Source organism: Apostichopus japonicus, chromosome 22 (assembly GCF_037975245.1).
Source record: "Apostichopus japonicus isolate 1M-3 chromosome 22, ASM3797524v1, whole genome shotgun sequence".
NCBI lineage: Eukaryota > Metazoa > Echinodermata > Holothuroidea > Aspidochirotida > Stichopodidae > Apostichopus > Apostichopus japonicus.
Window position 1 is genome coordinate 18,545,538 of NC_092582.1, and position 22,936 is coordinate 18,568,473.

Here is a 22,936-nt window from a genome sequence, read left to right on the forward strand (position 1 = left end):
CATTTGTTTTTTCGTAAACAACAGTCAAATGAACAAAATTTGATCAACCAACAACTCATCGCAAAAAATTCAGAATTAATTCAAACTTTCACTATTTCACTGCCATTTTCTTGAAATTCATTACCAAGACATGTCATATTTCATTTCTTTGTTCTATTCTGATTATTCTTTTCTATTCTACCCTGACTATTATATTCAAACAATTTCAACTCTCTGACTTTTCTTTTGATTCTGTCCACCTCCCCCTCCCTCTCCCTCTCCCCTCCATCACCCCCTGCAAAATTATAATTTGAAACACACAGGGGGTATTTACCACACTGCTGGCAATGGTCAGTGATCCATCCTCATTAAATGACATCCTGGGTTCACCTCTGATCAGCTCACCGTCCTTGTGCCACATTATTGTCGGCAGCGGTATTCCGTCCACATCACAGACGAGGTGCAAGTCCTCTGTAGCATCCACTGATACGGTGCTAGGCCTTGGTAAGATCATCGGAGGGACTGAAAACAATAAATGTATCGTTAGTGCCAGGGCCATGAGGAAGTGGCAAGGAGAAGAGATAGGGGATAGGTTGGGGGGGAGTGGAAAGGGGTAGGGAAGGGAACAGTGGTTAACCAACCTAAATGCCCTCCTTAAATATCCAACTATAAACTAAATAGCATATACATATATTTCCTGTGCATTTGTGCGAATTTGACACAAAACAGTGAGATGTGATCTTGTCAAATTCCGATCTCCCATCTGGATGCTTCTGGAAACCACGGTGGGCTCCCATGCAAAGAAACTCAGACAATGTCAATGCGAGAACTTTCCCAAACGTATCTTTGTGATCGATTATTACATACTTGTATAAATAAATAAATACATCTCAGAAATAACATTACAGGAGGAAACCCACCGGTTACTTCAAGAAAGCGTAGGCCGCTATCTTCACCGGCCGGATTGGAAGCCACGCAGGTAAAACTTCCAGTGTCTTCTCGTCTCACGATCGGTATCTGAAGGCCACCGTTGTAGAGTATATGGTACTGATGAGAAGAACTCGCGAGCTGTAAGTCACCAAAATACCACCTGATCTGGGGTTCCGGCGTACCGGTGGCTCGGCACTCAAGAGTCACCGCAGTGTCTTCTACCACGGAGTAAGTTTCCAGGACGGGGGTGACCATCGGTGGAACTGCCATATGGAAAAGGATGCACGTGTAAGTTAATATTGATGCTCATGCCATGTTCACTTCTACTCTAGACATGACACTAATCATGTCATCTTGTCCAAGGAGTATGCAACTTTTAATTGCATTGAGTAAGTGGTACTCAGCATGCTGATCTGGTACTGACAGACTTGATAATCTTGTACAGACAGTGTTAATATTGTAATGAGGGTACTAATCTTGTACTGAGAGTACCAATCTAATACTGAGAGTACCAATCTTGTACAGGGGGTGGTAATCTTGTTCAGACCGGGTTAATCTTGTTATGAGGGTACTAATCTTGTACTGAGAGGTACCAATCTAATACTGAGAGTACTAATCTTGTACAGAGGGTGCTAATCTTGTACAGACAGGGTTAATCTTGCACTAAGGGTACTAATCTTGTACTGAGAGGTACCAATCTAATTCTGAGAGTACTAATCTTGTACAGGGGGTGGTAATCTTGTACAGACAGGGTTAATCTTGTAATGAGGGTACTAATCTTGTACTGAGAGGTACCAATCTAATTCTGAGAGTACTAATCTTGTACAGACAGTGTTAATCTTGCACTGAGGGTACTAATCTTGTACTGAGAGTACCAATCTAATACTGAGAGTACCAATCTTGTACAGGGGGTGGTAATCTTGTTCAGACCGGGTTAATCTTGTAATGAGGGTACTAATCTTGTACTGAGAGGTACCAATCTAATACTGAGAGTACTAATCTTGTACTGAGAGGTACCAATCTAATACTGAGAGTACTAATCTTGTACTGAGAGGTACCAATCTAATACTAAGGGTACTAATCTTGTACTGAGAGTACCAATCTAATGCTGAGAGTACTAATCTTGTACACAGGGTGGTAATATTGTACAGACAGTGTTAATCTTGTACAGAGGGTGCTAATCTTGTACTGAGAGTACCAATCTAATACTGAGAGTACCAATCTTGCACAGAGGGTGGTAATCTTGTACAGACAGGGTTTATCTTGTAATGAGGGTACTAATCTTGTACTGAGAGGTACCAATCTAATTCTGAGAGTACTAATCTTGTACAGACAGTGTTAATCTTGCACTGAGGGTACTAATCTTGTACTGAGAGTACCAATCTAATACTGAGAGTACCAATCTTGCACAGAGGGTGGTAATCTTGTACAGACAGGGTTTATCTTGTAATGAGGGTACTAATCTTGTACTGAGAGGTACCAATCTAATTCTGAGAGTACTAATCTTGTACAGACAGTGTTAATCTTGCACTGAGGGTACTAATCTTGTACTGAGAGTACCAATCTAATACTGAGAGTACCAATCTTGCACAGAGGGTGGTAATCTTGTACAGACAGGGTTTATCTTGTAATGAGGGTACTAATCTTGTACTGAGAGGTACCAATCTAATTCTGAGAGTACTAATCTTGTACAGACAGTGTTAATCTTGCACTGAGGGTACTAATCTTGTACTGAGAGTACCAATCTAATACTGAGAGTACCAATCTTGCACAGAGGGTGGTAATCTTGTACAGACAGGGTTTATCTTGTAATGAGGGTACTAATCTTGTACTGAGAGGTACCAATCTAATTCTGAGAGTACTAATCTTGTACAGACAGTGTTAATCTTGCACTGAGGGTACTAATCTTGTACTGAGAGGTACCAATCTAATTCTGAGAGTACTAATCTTGTACAGGGGGTGGTAATCTTGTACAGACAGGGTTAATCTTGTAATGAGGGTACTAATCTTGTACTGAGAGGTACCAATCTAATACTGAGAGTACTAATCTTGTACTGAGAGGTACCAATCTAATACTGAGAGTACTAATCTTGTACTGAGAGGTACCAATCTAATACTGAGAGTACTAATCTTGTACTGAGAGGTACCAATCTAATACTGAGAGTACTAATCTTGTACTGAGAGGTACCAATCTAATACTGAGAGTACTAATCTTGTACTGAGAGGTACCAATCTAATACTGAGAGTACTAATCTTGTACTGAGAGGTACCAATCTAATACTGAGAGTAATAACCTTGCACATAGGGTGGTAAATCTTGTACAGAGGGTGCTAATCTTTTCCTGAGAAGTACACATCTTTGCACAAATACAGAAAACCATCAATGATATGGGAATATCTTGAGTACAGGGTAGAGGTTATCCTTGTACTAATTACACATTCACACATTTCCCTGGCTATCCTTCCATATAAATACTTAAACAAACTCTCTCCTGTTATTTGTATTTATCACCACAAAATATGTAAATAAATATTAAATTTGCCCAAAAAAATGATTTCATCCATTACCGTGTACTTCTAGTGTCAACTCCATTGCATCGTGGCCGGCTTCATTCTGAGCGACGCAAGCGTAACGACCCGAGTCGTACAGTTGGGTGCTCCTTATCAACAGCGTGCCACTCTCTTGAATAGCGTAGCCGTCGGTCACGTCCACCATCCGGCGATCCTTACGCCAGGTGATGATGGGTTTTGGAGTACCCACTGCGACGCATGGTATCTGGGATGTCGAGTTGATGATGGTGGTAATCTTTGTGATGGAGGTGATGATGGTGGGCGGAACTAGAGGCATGATAAGAAAGACCGAGCATGTGTCAAATCATTGATCGAGATTAACAGGATTAACAGGATTAAGGAGGAATTTGAGGGAATAAAACAAAATTTCTAAGAAATGAAGTTGGGGGAGGGAATTTTAGCACTGTGAGGGATCTACGATAATTTCTTACCTTGCACTTCTATGGTCACGCTGTAGGACTGTCGGCCTGCGACATTTGACACCGTACACTCGTAGAGACCGCCGTCGCTGACGGTGATCTCTGGTATGATCAAGGTACCATCGGAGAGGAGTGCATACCTACGACAAAATGATCATTCAAACTTTAAAACACGAAAGCAATCAGAACTGTTGTGAAGGGTATCTAGGCGAACGGGCAGGCTGGTGGGAGAATCATGATCAAGTTTGTCCTAAGTTTTCAGACATCACATATTTAGTAATTAAAAAGAAAACGTCTTTTTTATCGATGTATGAAATGAATGGTTTCGGCAAATTACGACAAAAAAAACAAAGATATGGATTAGCCTCATCGGTAGTAAACGCCAAGATGCACGAGTCACTTGCGTGTGCTTGAAGGCTTTATTCCCTTCTAATGGATGATAATGAGATCTATCATAACATGTAGCACCCCAAGGCTCAGCACCACACAAATTTCACTTTTTTTTATGAGTACCTGTCATTGGTCAATGTGATCTCGGCCCCGTCTTTGGTCCAGCTGACCGTCGGTTCGGGGTAACCAAATCCGTGACATTCCAGCGGGACAGACGCACCGGTCAAGACTGAGAGTTCTGTATTCTCACTGGTGGTGTATCCAGGAACTGGGATAAAATCAGAGATGTTGATGAAGTTAAGTAACTTCCCACTGACATGTTTACTCAGGTGGAGATATGTGCCCATGGAGTGGGCCAAAGATGGCAAGAAGTGGAAGGGAGGGGACATGTTTACAAAGGTAGAGAGATAGGTGCCCATGGGGGTCAGGAAGTGCCTTATTTACACAAGTGGAGATATATGCCCATGGGGTTAAAGATGGCAAGAAGTGGAAGGGAGGGGACATATTTACAAAGGTAGAGAGATAGGTGCCCATGGGGGTCAGGAAGTGCCTCTTTTACACAGGTGGAGATATATGCCCATGGGGGTCAAAGCTGAGGAGATGGCAAGATGTGGAAGGGAGTAACATGTTTACACGGGTGGAGACATCTGCCCGTGTGATCAAAAGTAGGGGATATGGCAGGAAGTCATAGGGAGGGAAAGTTACTCTCCAACCTGTTACTGTTACTAAAGCATCTCTTACACCTTGGATTTGTACCATCACAGGTGAATGACCATTAAAGTCACAATATCTTTTACCGATACACCATAAGAATTTAAAAGGCCCAAGGAAAATCAAATACGCTCACCATAAATGTCAACTGAGAAGTGTTTCCTCTCCGAGCCGGCTTGGTTGCTCACTTCGCAGTAATAGTCGCCTCGGTCTTCCCGTTGCGGGTTCTGTAAGGTGAGGACGGTTCCGGTCTTCGAGATCGATCTACCCTGATCGTACTTTCGCAGCTTTCTGCCGTTGTGGTACCACGCTATCTTTGCCGGAATGCTCTCGTCCGTTTCGCAGACCATCTCAAACGGTTCTTTCTGAATGGCCGTCATGTTGTGTGTGATCTCTGACCCTTCTACATCTGGAGGCACTACAAACAAATTAACAAAAATCTACATATCTACCACCGACCCGAAAAATTATACGATGAAAAATTAAGTTTATACACAGAGTCGAGATAAATCGGGTATAAAAAAAAAAATTCCATTCGACATACTGCTTTGGGAAAGGGATAAATATTTATTTTCATTTTTATCTTTCCTTCTGGTCTGAAAGTTATATTACTACATCAGGTGGAAGATGGTTGAGGAGGGCGACATACTCAAATTGAACGCATCAGAAGGATATGATCACAAGTGAGCTAGGGCCAAAATACTGTGGAACATCACATTCCACGATAGCAGGGGCAGCAAGTGGGGATGAGGGGTGGAGGGGGGGCATGTCGTTTCTGACAATCTATCAATAATACTATTTACCATGACATCTGCATATGTGGTCTTTACCTGACTAAAAAGCTGTAGTAACATAAAGAGAAAAGGGTGACAAATTATGGTGAGAATTAACATGAATGAATTCATGCTCTCGGAGAGCATGCTCACAGACAGCGATACATATCATCACGATCTGAAAAGGAGTCAATGAGACGGACTTACTAAGCACATCCACGAGGAACGAGCGAGTCGCATTCCCTGCTTCGTTCATGGCCACACACGTATATTCACCAGAATGCTCTGCGTCCACGCTGTTCACGTGGAGATACTGGCCGTCTATGGTGACGTTGGGCCAGGAGTTCCCGGGGATGAGAACCCTTCCATCCTTCAACCAGGTGATGATCGGTGGTGGAGTACTGTGGGCGTCGCAGTTCAGAGTCAACGGTTCCGACCGTACCAAGTTATAGGATACGCGGAGTTCGCTGGCCTCTTGGCTGCTGATGGTGGACGGTACGTTTCCTATAGATGGTTTACCTATGACACAACCACATTCAACAATCATATTTCAGCCGGTCATATTAAAGAATTTTCTTCGATTTGCTTTTGGTCTGGTGAGTAATGTAAAAACTTTACTAATCCATGACAATTACGCTGGCCCGGTGTTTTTTTTTAAAATAAATAATGAAATGAACTTTCACTATTTCTTGTCGTATATTTCCCTGGGTCCCCTCCGATATTTCTACGACCACCAATTTCCCCTGAGCCCATTTTTTGTACCCCCCTGATCCACATACTGAATAGATAGGATGCCAGTATGTATGTGAGTTTTTTTTTTATCTACATCAATTTAACCATCATACTATATAAATGCATTCTACTTTTCTCTTGAGACTCGTGGTTACATTTGATTGTGAATTGTGTAATAACCAACTGCTATGTGCACGTGATATCGACTGCTAAAAAAAAAATTCCGAGATTTCTCCATGACATTCTCTGGCAGGTAGAGTGTTCGTACAGATTACAGGCTGTTTCTCCTGGATTCTTAATGAACTACTGGACTCACAAGAGTATCTCTGTGTTCATTCACTGATGACAAGAGAATGGAAAGACATTACACCCTCTCAGCAATTAGTTGCTCTAACGAACAAACTAATCATGTTTAGGAAGCATATTTATCTCGATTTACAGATTCTATCGCAGTTATTTTCATAAAACTTACTCATGACCAAGATTCCAAAGAAACGCTGCGCTGAACCAGCGGCGTTCTCTGCCACACATTTGTACCGACCGGTGTTGGCCAGCTGAGCCTGGGAGATGGAGAGCCTCTGTCCTCTGTTGTCGATGGTGACGTCTAGGGAATTGCCCGACAGGCGTGTGCCGCCCTTAAACCAAGAGATCCTTGGGAAAGGCGTCCCCTCCTCCACCTGGCAGATGAGAGAGACGGCCTCACCTAGGAGGATGTTGATTTCGAAGGCGTTCTCCTGTTGCATTATTCTGGGGGTCACTGCAAAGAAAGGAGGGAACGTCAGATGAAAGCGTAAAAGAAGCGTATGTCTAATTCCGAAAACTAAGGTTTAGCTTTGCATTACGTAACAATAAAAATGTACCCGATACGATGGTACTCCCTACCAAACTTAAAAACTATGTAATCAGATAAATATGCAATGTACTGTGGGAGGACACTGATATCCATCACCATGGGTATTTCAAATGGACTCAAAGGTGAAGCCATAGGTAGCATTGCTGCGTGGCACCAAACTTTTGACGGTTGATGTTGCCAGCTTAGATGACACCATGAAATGTTGTACACATAAATATTGTTACAAAGTCAGGTATATCATGCATATATAGATATTCAATTTTTTTTTTTTTTTAAATTCTTTTTTTAGCTTTGCAGTGATCTGTTAGCATCAGGCTCTTTCACTTTTGCCACCTTATAGTCCACTGAAGAGGTAAGGTCCAATGTGTGTGTCATCATCGCCCTCAGTATTCGAATTACCTGCTCATTACCAACGCTACGTGTTATTGCTGAATGTCCACATCAGGGACAGAGTTGCATGCGTCATGTGAACAAGGGGAATGCGGTAGACTTTACACAAAAGGGTATCAGTTAGTTCAGAAACAGAGGGGAGGGGGAGGGGGGGTTGAGAAAAGTGTGAGGAAGTCTACAAAAGTGCAGGTAGGTTACTGTAACACTTTGGAGAGAAGAAAGAGATTTTGACAGACAAAAAACTATATGAATAGGAGGAACCAAGTTACCAGCCTGAAAGGTTATTTACTGTCTTATACCCAACATCGCTGCTCAAACGGATGGAGTCGGGCAACAACTCACCATAGACATACACTGCAGTCATCACGCTATCGTTGCCCGCCATGTTCGTGACGAAGCAGGTGTAGTTCCCACTGTCCGAGGGTTCGGCCCCCGGTATGAGGATGGTGCCGTTGTCATACATCTGCACCACGGTAGGGTCCACCACCTCGTCATCTTTCAGCCACAGGATGGTGGGCAGCGGGGTGCCAGAGACGGGACAGTGTAAGACCAGATCTTCACCGTTGATCACCTCCTGCTCGTTCATCGGAGGTAGATGGATCAGAGGCAATTCTGGGGAGAGACGGGAGAGAGAAATGGAATGAAAAATTGGCTCGTCTGCTGGACTTAACCGTTTTCGATGGATGCTTGAGTAGTCACTCCATCCATCGTATGACAAAAATAGACAAAAAAAGGACAAAAAAACGCTAGTGCCTTCCAATCATAAGGTCCCCGGTTTTTCACTCCAAGATTAATGTATGTCGTACAGTTACAGAGTTATTGACAATTGACAATTCATAATCATGGACGTTAAATATGAATGTAAGAGACTGACTTCAGTCAGCTTCCGGCTTCGATAAGCCAATGTGGCTTCTTCGCGAGTTCCTGCTTGCAGGAGGATCTCAAATGCATAAATGCATACATAGTAGGTAACGATACTCGCATTTTATTCCTGCAGGATGTCTATCGAAATTCAGTAGGTCCCCCTCCAAAACACCACTCTTGTGGAAGAAGCATACATCATTGTTTAAACGCATTGTTAACTTTTTCTACCATTTTACATCCTTAAACCGGGAAATATCTTCATCTTTTTCTTTTGTTTAGTACAATATTTTTCCCCTCCTCACCATTCACGATGAGATTGGTCTGACTATAAGCTGTCCCTGCTCGGCTTTCTGCAACACATATGTATTCTCCACTGTCCAATGGTCTGCTACTGTTTATCATCAGAGTGCCATTATCAAACTGATGGAATGAGTGTGAATTGACAGCAACCACTCTGTAATTCCTCTCCCAGGAGATGTCAGGAGCGGGGAATCCGGACGTCTCGCAGTGCAAGAAAGCTGGCAATCCCGCCGTTACGAAGATGGTGTCGGGCCCCTGAGTGATAGAGGGAGGCACTGTGGAGAACAATTTGGGGAGAATTGGAAGGAAAGGTTATATATATATATATATATATATATATATATATAAAACCTATATATAATTAAAAAAAATCATACAAATGTGGAGTTGAGGAGTCATTTATGGAAAAATGATACAGCAGTTCTACTTTTCTTACAAGAAGAGGTATGAATGTATCAGCCAAAAAAATTGAATTCTTGTCAACAAAAGATACTAAATGTTTTCCAAGTAAAACAAAAGTTGGTGTAAGTTCTAAAAAAAATATTTTTTTAAATCATTCAAAACAAAAGGCAATCTCAACTACTCTCACTTTTTCATTCGTTGCCAATATCCTCTTGTACCCTGTCATAACCATCCCATCACATCCCCCTCCACCTCCCCCTGACAAACAAACCTGCCTCTACACCCATGGCTGCACCAACTAAGCCAAACCTTCATAAGGAAAGCTCCATACAACTATTCTGTTATCACTGTAACTGTCTGTTATAAAACACACTGTACAGACCATTGACAATAGCTAACTACATTGATTTATCCAGACTATTTTCTCCAGCTTTTAACTGCACTTTGAGAGGTGACAGGAACCTCTCTCCTGGCCCTCCTCACCTCTCCCCCACCCCACTAGCCCCAAACAAACAGTAAGCTACCGTGTCTTACCAAGGACCTCCAGTGTCACCGTCTTGGTGTCCTCTCCAGCCAGGTTACTGGTTTGACACGTGTACACTCCCGTGTCCTCGCTGTGTGCCATGGTGATGACCAGGGTGCCGTCCGAACTGATGAGATGACGTCCGTCCCTCGGCTGGAGTTCTTGCCCGTCCTTCAACCACGTCGTAGTGGGCCGTGGGTTACCTTCCGCTACGCACGGAAAGCTGACGTATTGGCTCTGGAGGACTTCGATGGTTTGAGGGGCGCCGTTTCTGATGGTTGGAGAAACTGGGGAGAGCAAAGATACGAGACAATTCCAGCGTTTATTCATATACCGTCACTTTTCTTCGACTGATATAAACCCATACGACTAGCCTAAAATGAGTAAAATTCTTTCTCAATACCAAAGCTACAATCACAGAGAATGGAGATCGTTATGAAACTGCTGTACAAGAGAAGTATAAAAGCAGAAAAGGGTAATATTTTTTACCCAAGACATCCACGTTCCAGACTCTTCTGCTCGAACCGACTGCGTTACTGACCAGGCAGTAGTACTGACCGGCATCCTCCGCTGTGGCCGACTCGATCTCTAACACCTGTCTGTTGTTGCTGAGGGTGAAGTCGAAATTGTTTTCCGAAACGATCCGTCCCTGGAAGTACCACTCGATGGTGGGTGGTGGGTAGGCATCCTCCATGAAGCACTGCAAGTTGATGGATTCAAACTCCAGGACTGGGTAATCCTCCGATTCCTGAGTGCCTGTGATCTGCGGTTCCGCTGAAGAGAGAGAAAAGAAAGAACGTGGAGTTGGCGAGAATTCATGGCGTCCTCAGTGTTGCTGCTGTTGATTGTTAATGTCATCTAATTTTGCACATTTCCTTTCACATTAATCAAACAATCTCTCCATTATTCCCCTTCATTGTAGGGTCTCAATGGTTCATTCACCAAAAAGGAAAAAAGAAAAAGAAGGGTAGGGCTGAAGGAATTTATTCCCTTCATACACATTTTAGACAGGCACTGCATCAAAAGTAGGATGCTGAGAGGGCTGCAGCATTAACTGCATGTCTTCCACAGGTCACACAATAGGTACTGCAGGTCTGCAGAGATATCCCTGGACATTTGATATTGATGCAGCATTGCTGCAGGGGATCCTGCAGCTGCTGCAGCTTTTCTATTTAACCCAGTGCCTTTATCCATTCTGATCAAATCTCTTGTAACAAACTGATAAATGTGGGACTGCAATCATCTTTTCAAATAAATCTTTTATTTCAAAACACAATGATACGGTCTTTTTTAAAAAAAGAAAAATTGAACGTCAAAATCTTAAGACTCACATGTGACCTGTAGGTTGACCCCTACACTCTTGACCCCGGCCTGATTTCTCGCAACACAGACATATTCCCCGTTATCCATCAGAGTGGCACCGATTATCATCAGCCGACCGTCCTCCATGGTTCTGTACCTGCGTGAGTTTAATCTCAAGTTATGGTTGTTTCTCTTCCAGCGGTAGATCGGCTCCGGCGTTCCGGTGATCGGGCAGGTCAGAATCACGTCCTCGTTGACCCTGGCGGTCGTCATTCTCGGGATAGTCGGTACGACGGACGGCGGAACTTGAGGAGGAGAGAGGCGGAGAAATAAAACGAAGCCGAACACGAAGAGATCCACTCTCCGGCGTGTCTCGTACTCGCCACTACCGGTCACTACACCCATTCGATTCCAGTATCAGCATATAAGGCTTTATTGCTCACTCTCAATGTAGGACTTATAGACAGACAAATTTATTCGGATACAGTATAGGTCATTGAAAACAAATATCAGTCCAGGTTACAGTTCAAACCACCTTCTTATTTTTAATAAAAAAAATTAAAATTAATAAAAATAAAAATATTGAAGGCTCATGGATCAAATGGGCACGCATTTATTAAGTCAGCTCTCAAATGCAACAATCAAAATCGATCAAAAAATCAGAAAGACTTTTTGGATTTTCACATGCATTATTAACTATGGAAATGTATACAAAACACTGGGGGGGGGCTTTATGTGTCCAAATTTTTCCAAATTGTCACTCTTTTTGATAAGTCTGGCAATGTCGTCGGACCGACCGTGTGAATAAAAAATATGGTGGAAATCTGCCTTTTTTCCCCTTTTTTTAAAAAATATGACACTCACTGTGAACTCGTAAAGTGACGGTCTTTGAAGCCTCTCCAGCTTCGTTCCTGGCCGTACAAACGTACTCCCCAGCATCCATAGCTTGGACAGGGGAGATCCTGAGGGATCCTAAGAACAGCTGCTGGTACTGGGCTCCTTCCATATCTAAGGGTATCCCATCTTTCTCCCATGTCACCTCTGGAATGGGGACGCCGTCCGCTTCGCAAGGTAAGATGACATCGGTGCCCTCTGGCAGGGCAAAATGATCCTTGCTTGGGTTGATGGAAGGAGGAACTAAATAAAAAAAAATATTTAAAAAAATGTCAATCGAGGAAGAAAACAAATTGACTTGTACACCAGAAGAACAAAGATTAGATACATCTGTGTAATATGAAAATGCTGGTATTATTTTTTTAAGATATACTCTCAGATATGACAAAGGATAATGTTAACTAGTCTATATTACATCACAACATTAACAGAAATGGTTACATTTTCTTAATTTTTTCAGTTGCATCGTATCAAATTTTCAAACTCTGCTTTCAAACTACAAAACATGTAACAATTTAGGTCCTTACCTATACTATTCAAGTTTTATTTTCAAAATAGAAGTGAAATGTTGAAACGTTTTAAAATTGGCGTCTTTACATGAAGGAATTAAAAACCAACATTAGGAGTATCTGGGTGATGGTATGTTGAGAGTCTAAATGCGCCCATTTATTTCTAGCTCACTGACCTGCCTTTTGGTAAGAAAATAAAACAAAAGGGGCATCTTATTTTGACCAACTGGAATATTATTTTGAGCAAAAACTGTGCTTGTTTGATATATGCGCAGACTTGCTTCACTACGACCAGAGTTTCACTGAGTGACATGAGAGTGACCTGAGACTATTTCCACCAAGTTGTCGACCATTTTAGTCAAGATTATTCGGGATCAAATGTGGGGATCAAAATGAAAACCCCAGTATTTGGTGTTGTCCAACAATTCACTACCAGCCATGAATTTATTGGACCAAAGCATAAAGGAAACCAGAAATTATTTGGGGTTTAGCAAATAGATTGAAATGAAGTTTGGTAGTATCACCTTCCACTGTCAGTACTATGGTCCTGTTCGCAGTACCGGCGCGGTTTTTCGCCAGGCATGTGTAGAAGCCTGTGTCGATGACCTCCACGCGTCGGAGGTCGATGGAACCGTCCAGATGGAAGTTGTAACGCTGATTGGTGCTGGCCAACGGTATGTCGTCAAAGTGCCAGGAGATTCTGGGAAGCGGTGTTCCCCGGACGTTGCAGTCGAAGCTGACGTCTTGACCGGCCATGACAGTGACCTCCTCCCAGGCTAGACTATTGATTATCGGACCCTCTGGAAGATGGAAGGGACGAAAGGAAGATCTCACACATCGAGAAAATGAAACTCACAATAGCATGACAGCTCACTATTAAGCAACTACACAACAATCTCTTTCTTCAAACTTAAGAGAGTAAAACCATCACACCTGGCAAACAAATATCTGTGATATCACATGGCAACTCTTTGTATCTACTACGCACAGCATTGATAAAAAGGAGAAGTATTTTCTTCAAAGAATGAAGTAAATTGACGCCCAAAGAGCACTTTTGATGCTCGCATTTCTGAGTCCCCACGTGGCCCAACATCCATGGAACATGGCAGAAAACCATGAATAGATCTATTGGTAATGAACAATCGGACAGACAGACAGACAGAGATATACAGGTCACACATTGTACACATCAATCTCTTTCTTCAACTTAAGAGTGTAAATCAACCACACCCCGAAAAATATCTTTGATATCACATGGCAACTCTTCTGTATCTACTACGCACAGCATTGTTAAAAGGAGAAGCATTTTCTTCAAAGAATGACGTAAAATTGACGCCTGACAAGCATTTTTGACCTGGCATTTCTGAGTACCCCACATGGCCCAACATCAATGTAACATGGCAGCAAACCATGAATAGGTCTATCAGTATGAATGATCGGACAGACAGACAGAGAGATACAGGTCACACATCGTATCTATGTACAAGCCTAACTGGACTCGGACAGGAATGATCAAGTTTACCTTGGACATTAACTCTGAAATGTTTCTGTGTATCTCCCACAGAATTGCTGGCGATACAGTAGTAGTGAGCCATATCCTGATTCTGTATGAAGGGAATGGTCAACAACCGACCACCAAAGTCAACCTCCAGACCAGCGTTCTCTGGGTTAGTTATGAGACGGTCATCTGAGATTAAGAATTGGAGAGAGAAAAAAAACACATCTTAATGAGTAAGGACGATGAATTCTTATCAGTCTACACAATGACTTAAATAATTACATAAAGTGCATGGGATATCAACATTGCCACACTTACCCATAAACCAACTGATGGTGGCTGGAACACACTATAACTTACCCATAAACCAACTGATGGTGGCTGGTGGATGGGACACACAACAACTTACCCAGAAAACAACTGGGGTATCCAGTGTATGGAACACAAAACTTACCCATAAACCAACTGATGGTGGCTGGTGGAAGGAACACACAACAACTTACCCATAAACCAACTGATGGTGGATGGGACACACAACAACTTACCCATATACCAACTGATGGTGGCTGGTGGATGGGACACACAACAACTTACCCATAAACCAACTGATGGTGGATGGTGGATGGGACACACAACAACTTACCCATAAACCAACTGATGGTGGCTGGTGGATGGGACACACAACAACTTACCCATAAACCAACTGATGGTGGCTGGTGGATGGAACACACAGCAACTTACCCATAAACCAACTGATGGTGGCTGGTGGATTGAACACACAACAACTTACCCATATACCAACTGATGGTGGCTGGTGGATTGAACACACAACAACTTACCCATAAACCAACTGATGGTGGCTGGTGGATGGAACACACAGCAACTTACCCATAAACCAACTGATGGTGGCTGGTGGATTGAACACACAACAACTTACCCATATACCAACTGATGGTGGCTGGTGGATGGAACACACAGCAACTTACCCATAAACCAACTGATGGTGGCTGGTGGATTGAACACACAACAACTTACCCATATACCAACCGATGGTGGATGGGACACACAACAACTTACCCATAAACCAACTGATGGTGGCTGGTGTATAGAACACACAACAACTTACCCATATACCAACTGATGGTGGCTGGTGGATTGAACACACAACAACTTACCCATATACCAACCGATGGTGGATGGGACACACAACAACTTACCCATAAACCAACTGATGGTGGCTGGTGGATGGAACACACAGCAACTTACCCATAAACCAACTGATGGTGGCTGGTGGATTGAACACACAACAACTTACCCATATACCAACTGATGGTGGCTGGTGGATGGAACACACAGCAACTTACCCATAAACCAACTGATGGTGGCTGGTGGATTGAACACACAACAACTTACCCATATACCAACCGATGGTGGATGGGACACACAACAACTTACCCATAAACCAACTGATGGTGGCTGGTGTATAGAACACACAACAACTTACCCATATACCAACTGATGGTGGCTGGTGGATTGAACACACAACAACTTACCCATATACCAACCGATGGTGGATGGGACACACAACAACTTACCCATAAACCAACTGATGGTGGCTGGTGTATAGAACACACAACAACTTACCCATATACCAACTGATGGTGGCTGGTGGATTGAACACACAACAACTTACCCATATACCAACCGATGGTGGATGGGACACACAACAACTTACCCATAAACCAACTGATGGTGGCTGGTGGATGGAACACACAGCAACTTACCCATAAACCAACTGATGGTGGCTGGTGGATTGAACACACAACAACTTACCCATATACCAACTGATGGTGGCTGGTGGATGGAACACACAGCAACTTACCCATAAACCAACTGATGGTGGCTGGTGGATTGAACACACAACAACTTACCCATATACCAACCGATGGTGGATGGGACACACAACAACTTACCCATAAACCAACTGATGGTGGCTGGTGTATAGAACACACAACAACTTACCCATATACCAACTGATGGTGGCTGGTGGATTGAACACACAACAACTTACCCATATACCAACCGATGGTGGATGGGACACACAACAACTTACCCATAAACCAACTGATGGTGGCTGGTGTATAGAACACACAACAACTTACCCATATACCAACTGATGATGGCTGGTGGATTGAACACACAACAACTTACCCATATACCAACCGATGGTGGATGGGACACACAACAACTTACCCATAAACCAACTGATGGTGGATGGGACACAAAACAACTTACCCATATACCAACTGATGGTGGCTGGTGGATGGGCATCCGTTACGTTACACTCTAGTTGGATCGTGTCTCCCTGCATCGCTGTCAAAGTCTCTGCCTCGCGCTCTGTGTTCTCACCAACAATATGCGGCCTCACTAGAAAAGTAAATATTAAAAATATACTACTGCATCAATTCACAATATTCAGTTTCATCAATTCTTAGTCTCTCGAATGTATCTGAAGTGTTGGGGAAGTCATGATAATCTTCAAATTAAAATGAACACTTTAACCCAGAACTGCCAGACTTTCATAGAGGACGGACCTAAACCTACTTTAACATAAGAAAGACTCAGGGCTGAAGTTGTTTGACATTGAAATACTGCTAACAGTTACCGGCTCAATCTTACAGTTTAGTACAAAAAGAAGTATTTTACAGTCTCTGTTTTACCCATGGCAGCACAGACTTTTTTTTCTTAAACATAACCAGCTAACCAAAATGCTTAGCCGTCAGATTTTTCGACTCTTAAAAGTATTACTTTTTAAGTGGGATTATGATTCATGAAGCTGAAGACAACCTTCAACATTCCTGTCCCTCCACCAAAGGGAAGCTTTACCTGCAAGTAATCACTGCAGTCCCATTCAATCATTCCACCACACATTTTTTTGTCGTCATCGTCCAGACACTTCACTCCATGGTATAGTTTTTAAGCACATTTCAACGTTAAAATGGAAAATTCCAAAAACTTTCAAACACATGATTCATTTTCTTTCGAAACTGTTTTTTGACTACACAAGGCTAATGACCTGGACTGTTACGGGAGTTAAAATAACGACCGTCGATGCAAACAGTTATCAAGACTAACGACAACAAAAATACCCAACATTAATGTTGAAGTGAACCCTAGACACTCAAAACGATGGCTTTTTTCGTTAATTTGTTTACCTTGGGTATCCACGGATGTGCTCTGCGAGTCATTTCCCCATTGGTTGGAGACCCGACAGGTGTACACGCCGTTATCGCCTGGCTGCAGACTGGATATGATCAGAGAGCCATCGGTGGTGATGGTATAACCGTTCTGGAACTGCTTGACTGGGGTGCTGCCCTTAAACCATTCAACGTTTGGTCTGGGACTTCCCTCCGCTTCGCAGGGTATCATCAAGAATGAGTTGAGAGGCTGTACCAATTCGCTAGGGAGGTAGTTGGTTATCCTGGGAGGATCTTTTCAAAAAAAGTACACAAAAAAAATACATAAATCAATCGAAAGGCCAGGCGTCTCTTAAAATTGCGATCAAAACAAAAAACCAATTGCAGGTTAATCAAAATGTATTTGGGAGAGATACAGTCATAATGTACTACATACATAATGTTTGCATTTCTCAATGACCAGAACTCTCACACAACGATCAAATCTTAATTTCTATGTCACATCTGCAGTGGGAACAATTGATTGAACTTGCACACTTTTGAGAAAAAAATGTTCATGTCTATCTACCAAATTTTGGGAAATTTGTCCTAACATATATCAGTTCTGGGCATATGGTGTTCAAAGCAATAGCTCAGGGATTAAGTTATAATAATACAGTTTAGATGTCTAATGTGTTCTTCACACATCTAGTCATGCAAGTACAAAGATATTGATTAGGCAACACAAACATTTATGACAGGCAAATAAAACCTCACTCACATCATGGGTTATTCTCCATCTTTAAGATTCCAGAAAGCATGAGAAAAATGTAAACAATGTTTTTATTGAATTATCCAGAAAGCCTTAAAAGTTAGTTGAAGAAAAAAAAAAGTAGCTGACTCAATGGGGGGGGGGGTGTGGGGTGGGGAGCATGGAAGCGGTAGAAGGCAAACATGTTAAATGTTCTTTCAAGGTGAAGGGGGAGTCATCTCTTCTCAAATAATCTTTGGAACCTACCGAACCACTTTACAATAGTCATCTGCAGCTTTGCAATGCATGCAATTACGACCTATGCTGTAAAAGGCACTTAAAAAGAGGAGAAACAGTTCTGCACTTTGGGACCATCCTTTTTGTAATGGTATAAGTCATATACCTTTAAACTGTAGATAACATTAAGTCAATGTATCCGACCCCCCACCCTCCCCCTCCCTTTCTCCACTCTCAAAGTCAAATCCTGTTCTTAAATCTGCCATTGAAACTCTGGCACACTGCCACGTTTCTTAATAAGTTTCTTAAAATCATTTGTCCGTCCTGAAAAAAGAACTAGCAAGAATATGTGACCCTCTCTCCCTCCGCATTTGCTTTCCGAATAAGTTGCGGTATTTTTTTCTTCGGAGCGTCCAGTTACGTTCGGCTTATCTCTCTGCTTACCGTTTACTTCCAGCCATAACGTTTTTGACTCTGAGCCGGCCTCACTGACAGCGATACACAGATATTTCCCCGAATCTCCCTCTTTAGCATTTCTGATGCTGAGCGATCCTTGCTGCAGCTGTTCGAATCTCTCATCCTGCGCTGGGTACTTCTCTCCTCCTCTGCTCCACATCACCACGGGGATCGGTACACCGACGGCCTCACACGGTAGAACAATGTTGTCTCCCACGAGGGAACGTATGGTGGTTGGGGAGTCACCGATCCGTGGTGGAACTGACGGAGAAAAGACGAAACAGACCATGATAATGACGACAGACAAAACCATGGTGGCTTAAGGCGTTTCATTCTGCTTCATTGACATTCCCTGTGATATAAATGCCACAGCACTTAGTACTACAGGATCAAAAGTGGTTCTGATGACGCTCAGAAATATATAAAAGCAAACTTGTACATGTCTATTTTTGAAGTCACCATTAATTTTTCTTTTCAAAGACATGAAGGGTTTACATACCTACATATACATGAGACTGAATTTCAGGAAGGGATACAGGGAAGCGAAAGTTTTGCAAAACAAAAAATATCATTACATCTCACCCGAGTTCAGGGTATATAACTCCAAAAGTCAGTCCATTCTTGTTCCTCAATATGAACTGTTGTGGACTACAAAAAATTTGGTTTCCTCCTGTAAGTTTCCTTAGGTTGAGTAGTAGGGTTTTATGGGTGACTGAGTGCAGTTTCCTTTCCTTAATAAATTTCATTTGCCACTGTTAATCCTCTTTCATCATAGCACTCTTTGGTGGTTAAGTTTGCTCCTTCAACCATGTTGACTTGACCCCTATTCAGCCACTTCCACCTCCCCCCTCCCCAGCCCCACCTCCTCTGGCTGGCATAACTACTATGTGTAATAATTCCAACAATAAATTGGAGTCCATATTGTATCCAACATTGAGTACAAACCTTTCATCTTTGAACAAAGTCTAATAAACACTGCTCTTTGCCTAAATTTCACTTTACCTTGAACATTGACTCTGAAGTTTCGGCTAATGTTGCCTGCTGGGTGTGTGGCGACGCACCGGTATAGACCAGAATCGGAGACCTGGGCCCTGGGAATATCCAACGAATCGGACATCATGAGGATCCTAGGGGTGGTGAAGGAGAGCTGGTGGCCGTCCTTGTACCAGGTGATGGTCGGTGGAGGGTAGCTGTCCACACCACAGGGCAGGGAGATGTCTTGCTTGAGGAGGACCTTGTACTCATTTTCAGCTTCGTTATCAAATTCAGGAGGGACTACAAATGGCGGATGGAAGAACAAGAAGAAGAAGAAGAAGAATTATGCGCGGGTGAAACCATTTCACGAGGAGACAAACAGAACGTGATACACCTGAATGGTGCAACTATGGTACAATGGTGCACCAATGGCGCAGCAATGGTGCAGCAATGGTGCAACTTCATCTGTCATGAATTGTATCACCGTCACTGAGGTGTTGTTTTTCTTATATTACAATCCCTTCACCTCTTGAGAGAATCCAGCAAAAATAAAATCACCGGTAAAAGTAATTGTTTTGGAAATATTAAGAATTTTTGACAACAATTATTGCTGAAAGAGTCGATTTTAGCAATGGCATGTACGGTAGCTATTCTGCAACTTCAGAATATCGCAGGTTCCATTTCCGCTGGCTTCCAAAAACTTGCTACCTACCTATGTTACCAAACTGCAACTGCATGAAGATAAACACTCTACTGCAAGGGCTATTATACATGCTAACCGTATCAAATGCACTGTGAGAATTACAAACCTCATCCTTGAGAGATTTTAGTATTAACTTATCAGAGGGTGGCAAGAAGACAGGAGTATGTCATCATAATAATAATAATATCATAATAATCAGCCGTTATATTTCCAACGCTTAAGCGACCACAAATGTGGTAGAAACCCGCAGAGGCATATGGATTACAACTTACACGTCGGGTGGCTTCCAATTCAACATTTTAACTCAAATTTGGAATCTTTTCAATTTAGAAAGTCATTTCAACATAGACAACAGTCCACAATCTTTGCATAAAGGTGACCATCATTACTAACAGTATTAAGTAGGGTTTAATTAGAAACAGTATCTTTAAAGTGGAAATCTTGGAGGAGGGGGGAGGGGTGGATGAATAAACGGACAAAATAAGAGAAACATTTCATGGCTACCAACCCAGAACGTTAAGATTGATATCCTTCCTAGCGGTCCCAGCAGAGTTAGTAATCAGGCAGCTGTAGGTCCCCGTGTCACTTCGAACCGCCGATGCGATCCTCAGCGATCCGCTGGGATTGGCAAAGTATCTCACGTCGTCCTCCGTCAGCGGCACGCCGTCCTTCGTCCACACTGTCTTCGGAGGCGGGATGCCATCGGCTTCACAGTGGAGGGTGACGGAGTTACGATACAGAACGGTGTAGTCGCTGGGCGTCTCCATGATTTGCGGCGGCACTTTGGGAGACAGATGGGAGAAAGATGTAGCAAAAGGTTAATGGCACAGACGACGACATCAACTCGAGAAGGAAACTGCCGCATCAGCTACACGTCAGAGAGTGAATGACGCTGCCATGATGGAGCAGTGCATCCTGGGTAATACTGGGTAACAAGTTATGAACTTGAAAAACTAACCAATTTATGATGATATTGGTGCAATATGATATGGTTTTAAAGAGATAAGGAAGGTTTCTACCTAACTTTCTCTGAGGATGGTTGCTTCGTTTGTCCCACCTGCACTGCCGAGGCAGATGATCTTGTCTTACCTTATATTGTAATTCATGTTCCACTAAGGGAGACCTACACAGCTTTCCATTTATTTGGTTAGGAATTGTTGAGGTGAACATCACATCTCCATGAACAATCACCTTATACTCTTTCTTTTCCCTACCCACCTGACCCTCGACCTTCACACCTGCCCATGCCATCCCCGCCACTTACTTAACCCTTGTGCGACCGAATTTTGGAAATGGGAGACCGCTTTTCAAAGCTATTTGATTTCTGATTTAAGTCCTCCTCTATCTAGTGGGTTGCATTGTACATTGTACTTTGTCAAGCCTTTAGACAGAAGTAAACTGATCTACTTACTCAACACGGTCAGTTCTGTAGTGATGCTAGCGATGCCTGCTTCGTTACCAACGTTGCAAGTGTATTCGCTGGAGTCCTGGTCCTGCAAGCCGTAGATTGTGAGGGAGCCGTCGGGACTCAGAAAATATTTGAGCCTGTTTTGTGTGTTGACCTTCTCCTCGCCTTTCATCCACATGACGGTCGGCTGAGGGAAGCCATCGTGCTCGCAGGAGAGACGGACGGCTTCCTCTACGTAGGCCGTCTGTTGTTCTTCACCGGGTACTATTGTCGGTGGAACTAACGAGGAGAGAGAAATCAATCAATCAAACAATCAATCAATCAAACAATCAATGAGAGACAAGAAAATATGATACTTGTTTCCTTCTGTCATAACTACTTGTTATTTTTTTATTTTTTTTTAAATAAAAAATAAAAAAATTCCATCATGAAGTCAAAGAGATGACTCACCTAGCACGACCAACTGGTACATCTTGGTAGCAGTGCCTACAATATTAGTGGCGATGCAGGTATAGTAGCCAGCGTCCGAGGGCCTGGTCCGTGAGAGTCTGAGGGTGTTGTCTGGTAAGACCAGGGCAGATGAACTGACGGATATGGGCTGATTCTCCACTTCCCAGCTTATCTCTGGTGGTGGAGTGCTGTGGATCTCACAACTCATGTCTGCAGTGTCCCCCATCATCACCTTGACGATCTCAATGGTGCCATTTGTAACTTTGGGAGGTTCTGTTTAAATGATATGTAATACCATACAGTTTGAAAACATATGAACACCGTGCAGTATGAATGACACAATTACCTTGCAGTTTGAGTGTGAAATACAATAAAATTTGTCTGATGTGAATACAATACATTATGTATGATATGAATACCAGACAGGATTTACGACATAAATACCCTATAGCCTGTATGATGTGAATACCCTACAGTATGTGAGATGTGATTACCATGCAGTAAGTATGTGATAACCATACAGTATGTATGATGTGAATACCAGACAGGATTTACGACATAAATACCATATAGCCTGTATGATGTGAATATCTTACAGTATGTATGATGTGAAAAACATATAGTATGTATGATGTGATTACAATGCAGTAAGTATGTGATAACCATACAGTATGTATGATGTGATTACCATGCAGTATGTATGATGTGAATATCTTACAGTATGTATGATGTGAAAAACAT

General features: G+C 42.6%; 1 protein-coding gene across 4 annotated transcripts in view; it reads right to left on the minus strand.

The window, feature by feature from the left end:
- LOC139964299 (hemicentin-1-like) overlaps window positions 1-22,936 on the minus strand; it is a 93,331-nt gene that overhangs the window by 39,654 nt on the left and 30,741 nt on the right. For all 4 annotated transcript variants that reach the window (XM_071965792.1, XM_071965791.1, XM_071965793.1 and 1 more), the window contains exons 19-41: window positions 22,196-22,468; window positions 21,749-22,024; window positions 20,846-21,118; window positions 19,662-19,934; window positions 18,648-18,920; window positions 17,255-17,530; window positions 16,335-16,466; window positions 14,064-14,228; window positions 13,066-13,341; window positions 12,003-12,275; window positions 11,168-11,443; window positions 10,326-10,610; window positions 9,848-10,123; window positions 8,914-9,186; window positions 8,090-8,359; window positions 6,977-7,261; window positions 5,980-6,291; window positions 5,136-5,417; window positions 4,412-4,556; window positions 3,911-4,038; window positions 3,477-3,746; window positions 900-1,172; window positions 314-501 (exon numbers count right to left, since the gene is read on the minus strand). In XM_071965792.1, the coding sequence (XP_071821893.1) occupies window positions 314-501; window positions 900-1,172; window positions 3,477-3,746; window positions 3,911-4,038; window positions 4,412-4,556; window positions 5,136-5,417; window positions 5,980-6,291; window positions 6,977-7,261; window positions 8,090-8,359; window positions 8,914-9,186; window positions 9,848-10,123; window positions 10,326-10,610; window positions 11,168-11,443; window positions 12,003-12,275; window positions 13,066-13,341; window positions 14,064-14,228; window positions 16,335-16,466; window positions 17,255-17,530; window positions 18,648-18,920; window positions 19,662-19,934; window positions 20,846-21,118; window positions 21,749-22,024; window positions 22,196-22,468 (5,753 nt within the window). The remainder of the gene's footprint in view (window positions 1-313; window positions 502-899; window positions 1,173-3,476; window positions 3,747-3,910; window positions 4,039-4,411; window positions 4,557-5,135; window positions 5,418-5,979; window positions 6,292-6,976; window positions 7,262-8,089; window positions 8,360-8,913; window positions 9,187-9,847; window positions 10,124-10,325; window positions 10,611-11,167; window positions 11,444-12,002; window positions 12,276-13,065; window positions 13,342-14,063; window positions 14,229-16,334; window positions 16,467-17,254; window positions 17,531-18,647; window positions 18,921-19,661; window positions 19,935-20,845; window positions 21,119-21,748; window positions 22,025-22,195; window positions 22,469-22,936) is intronic.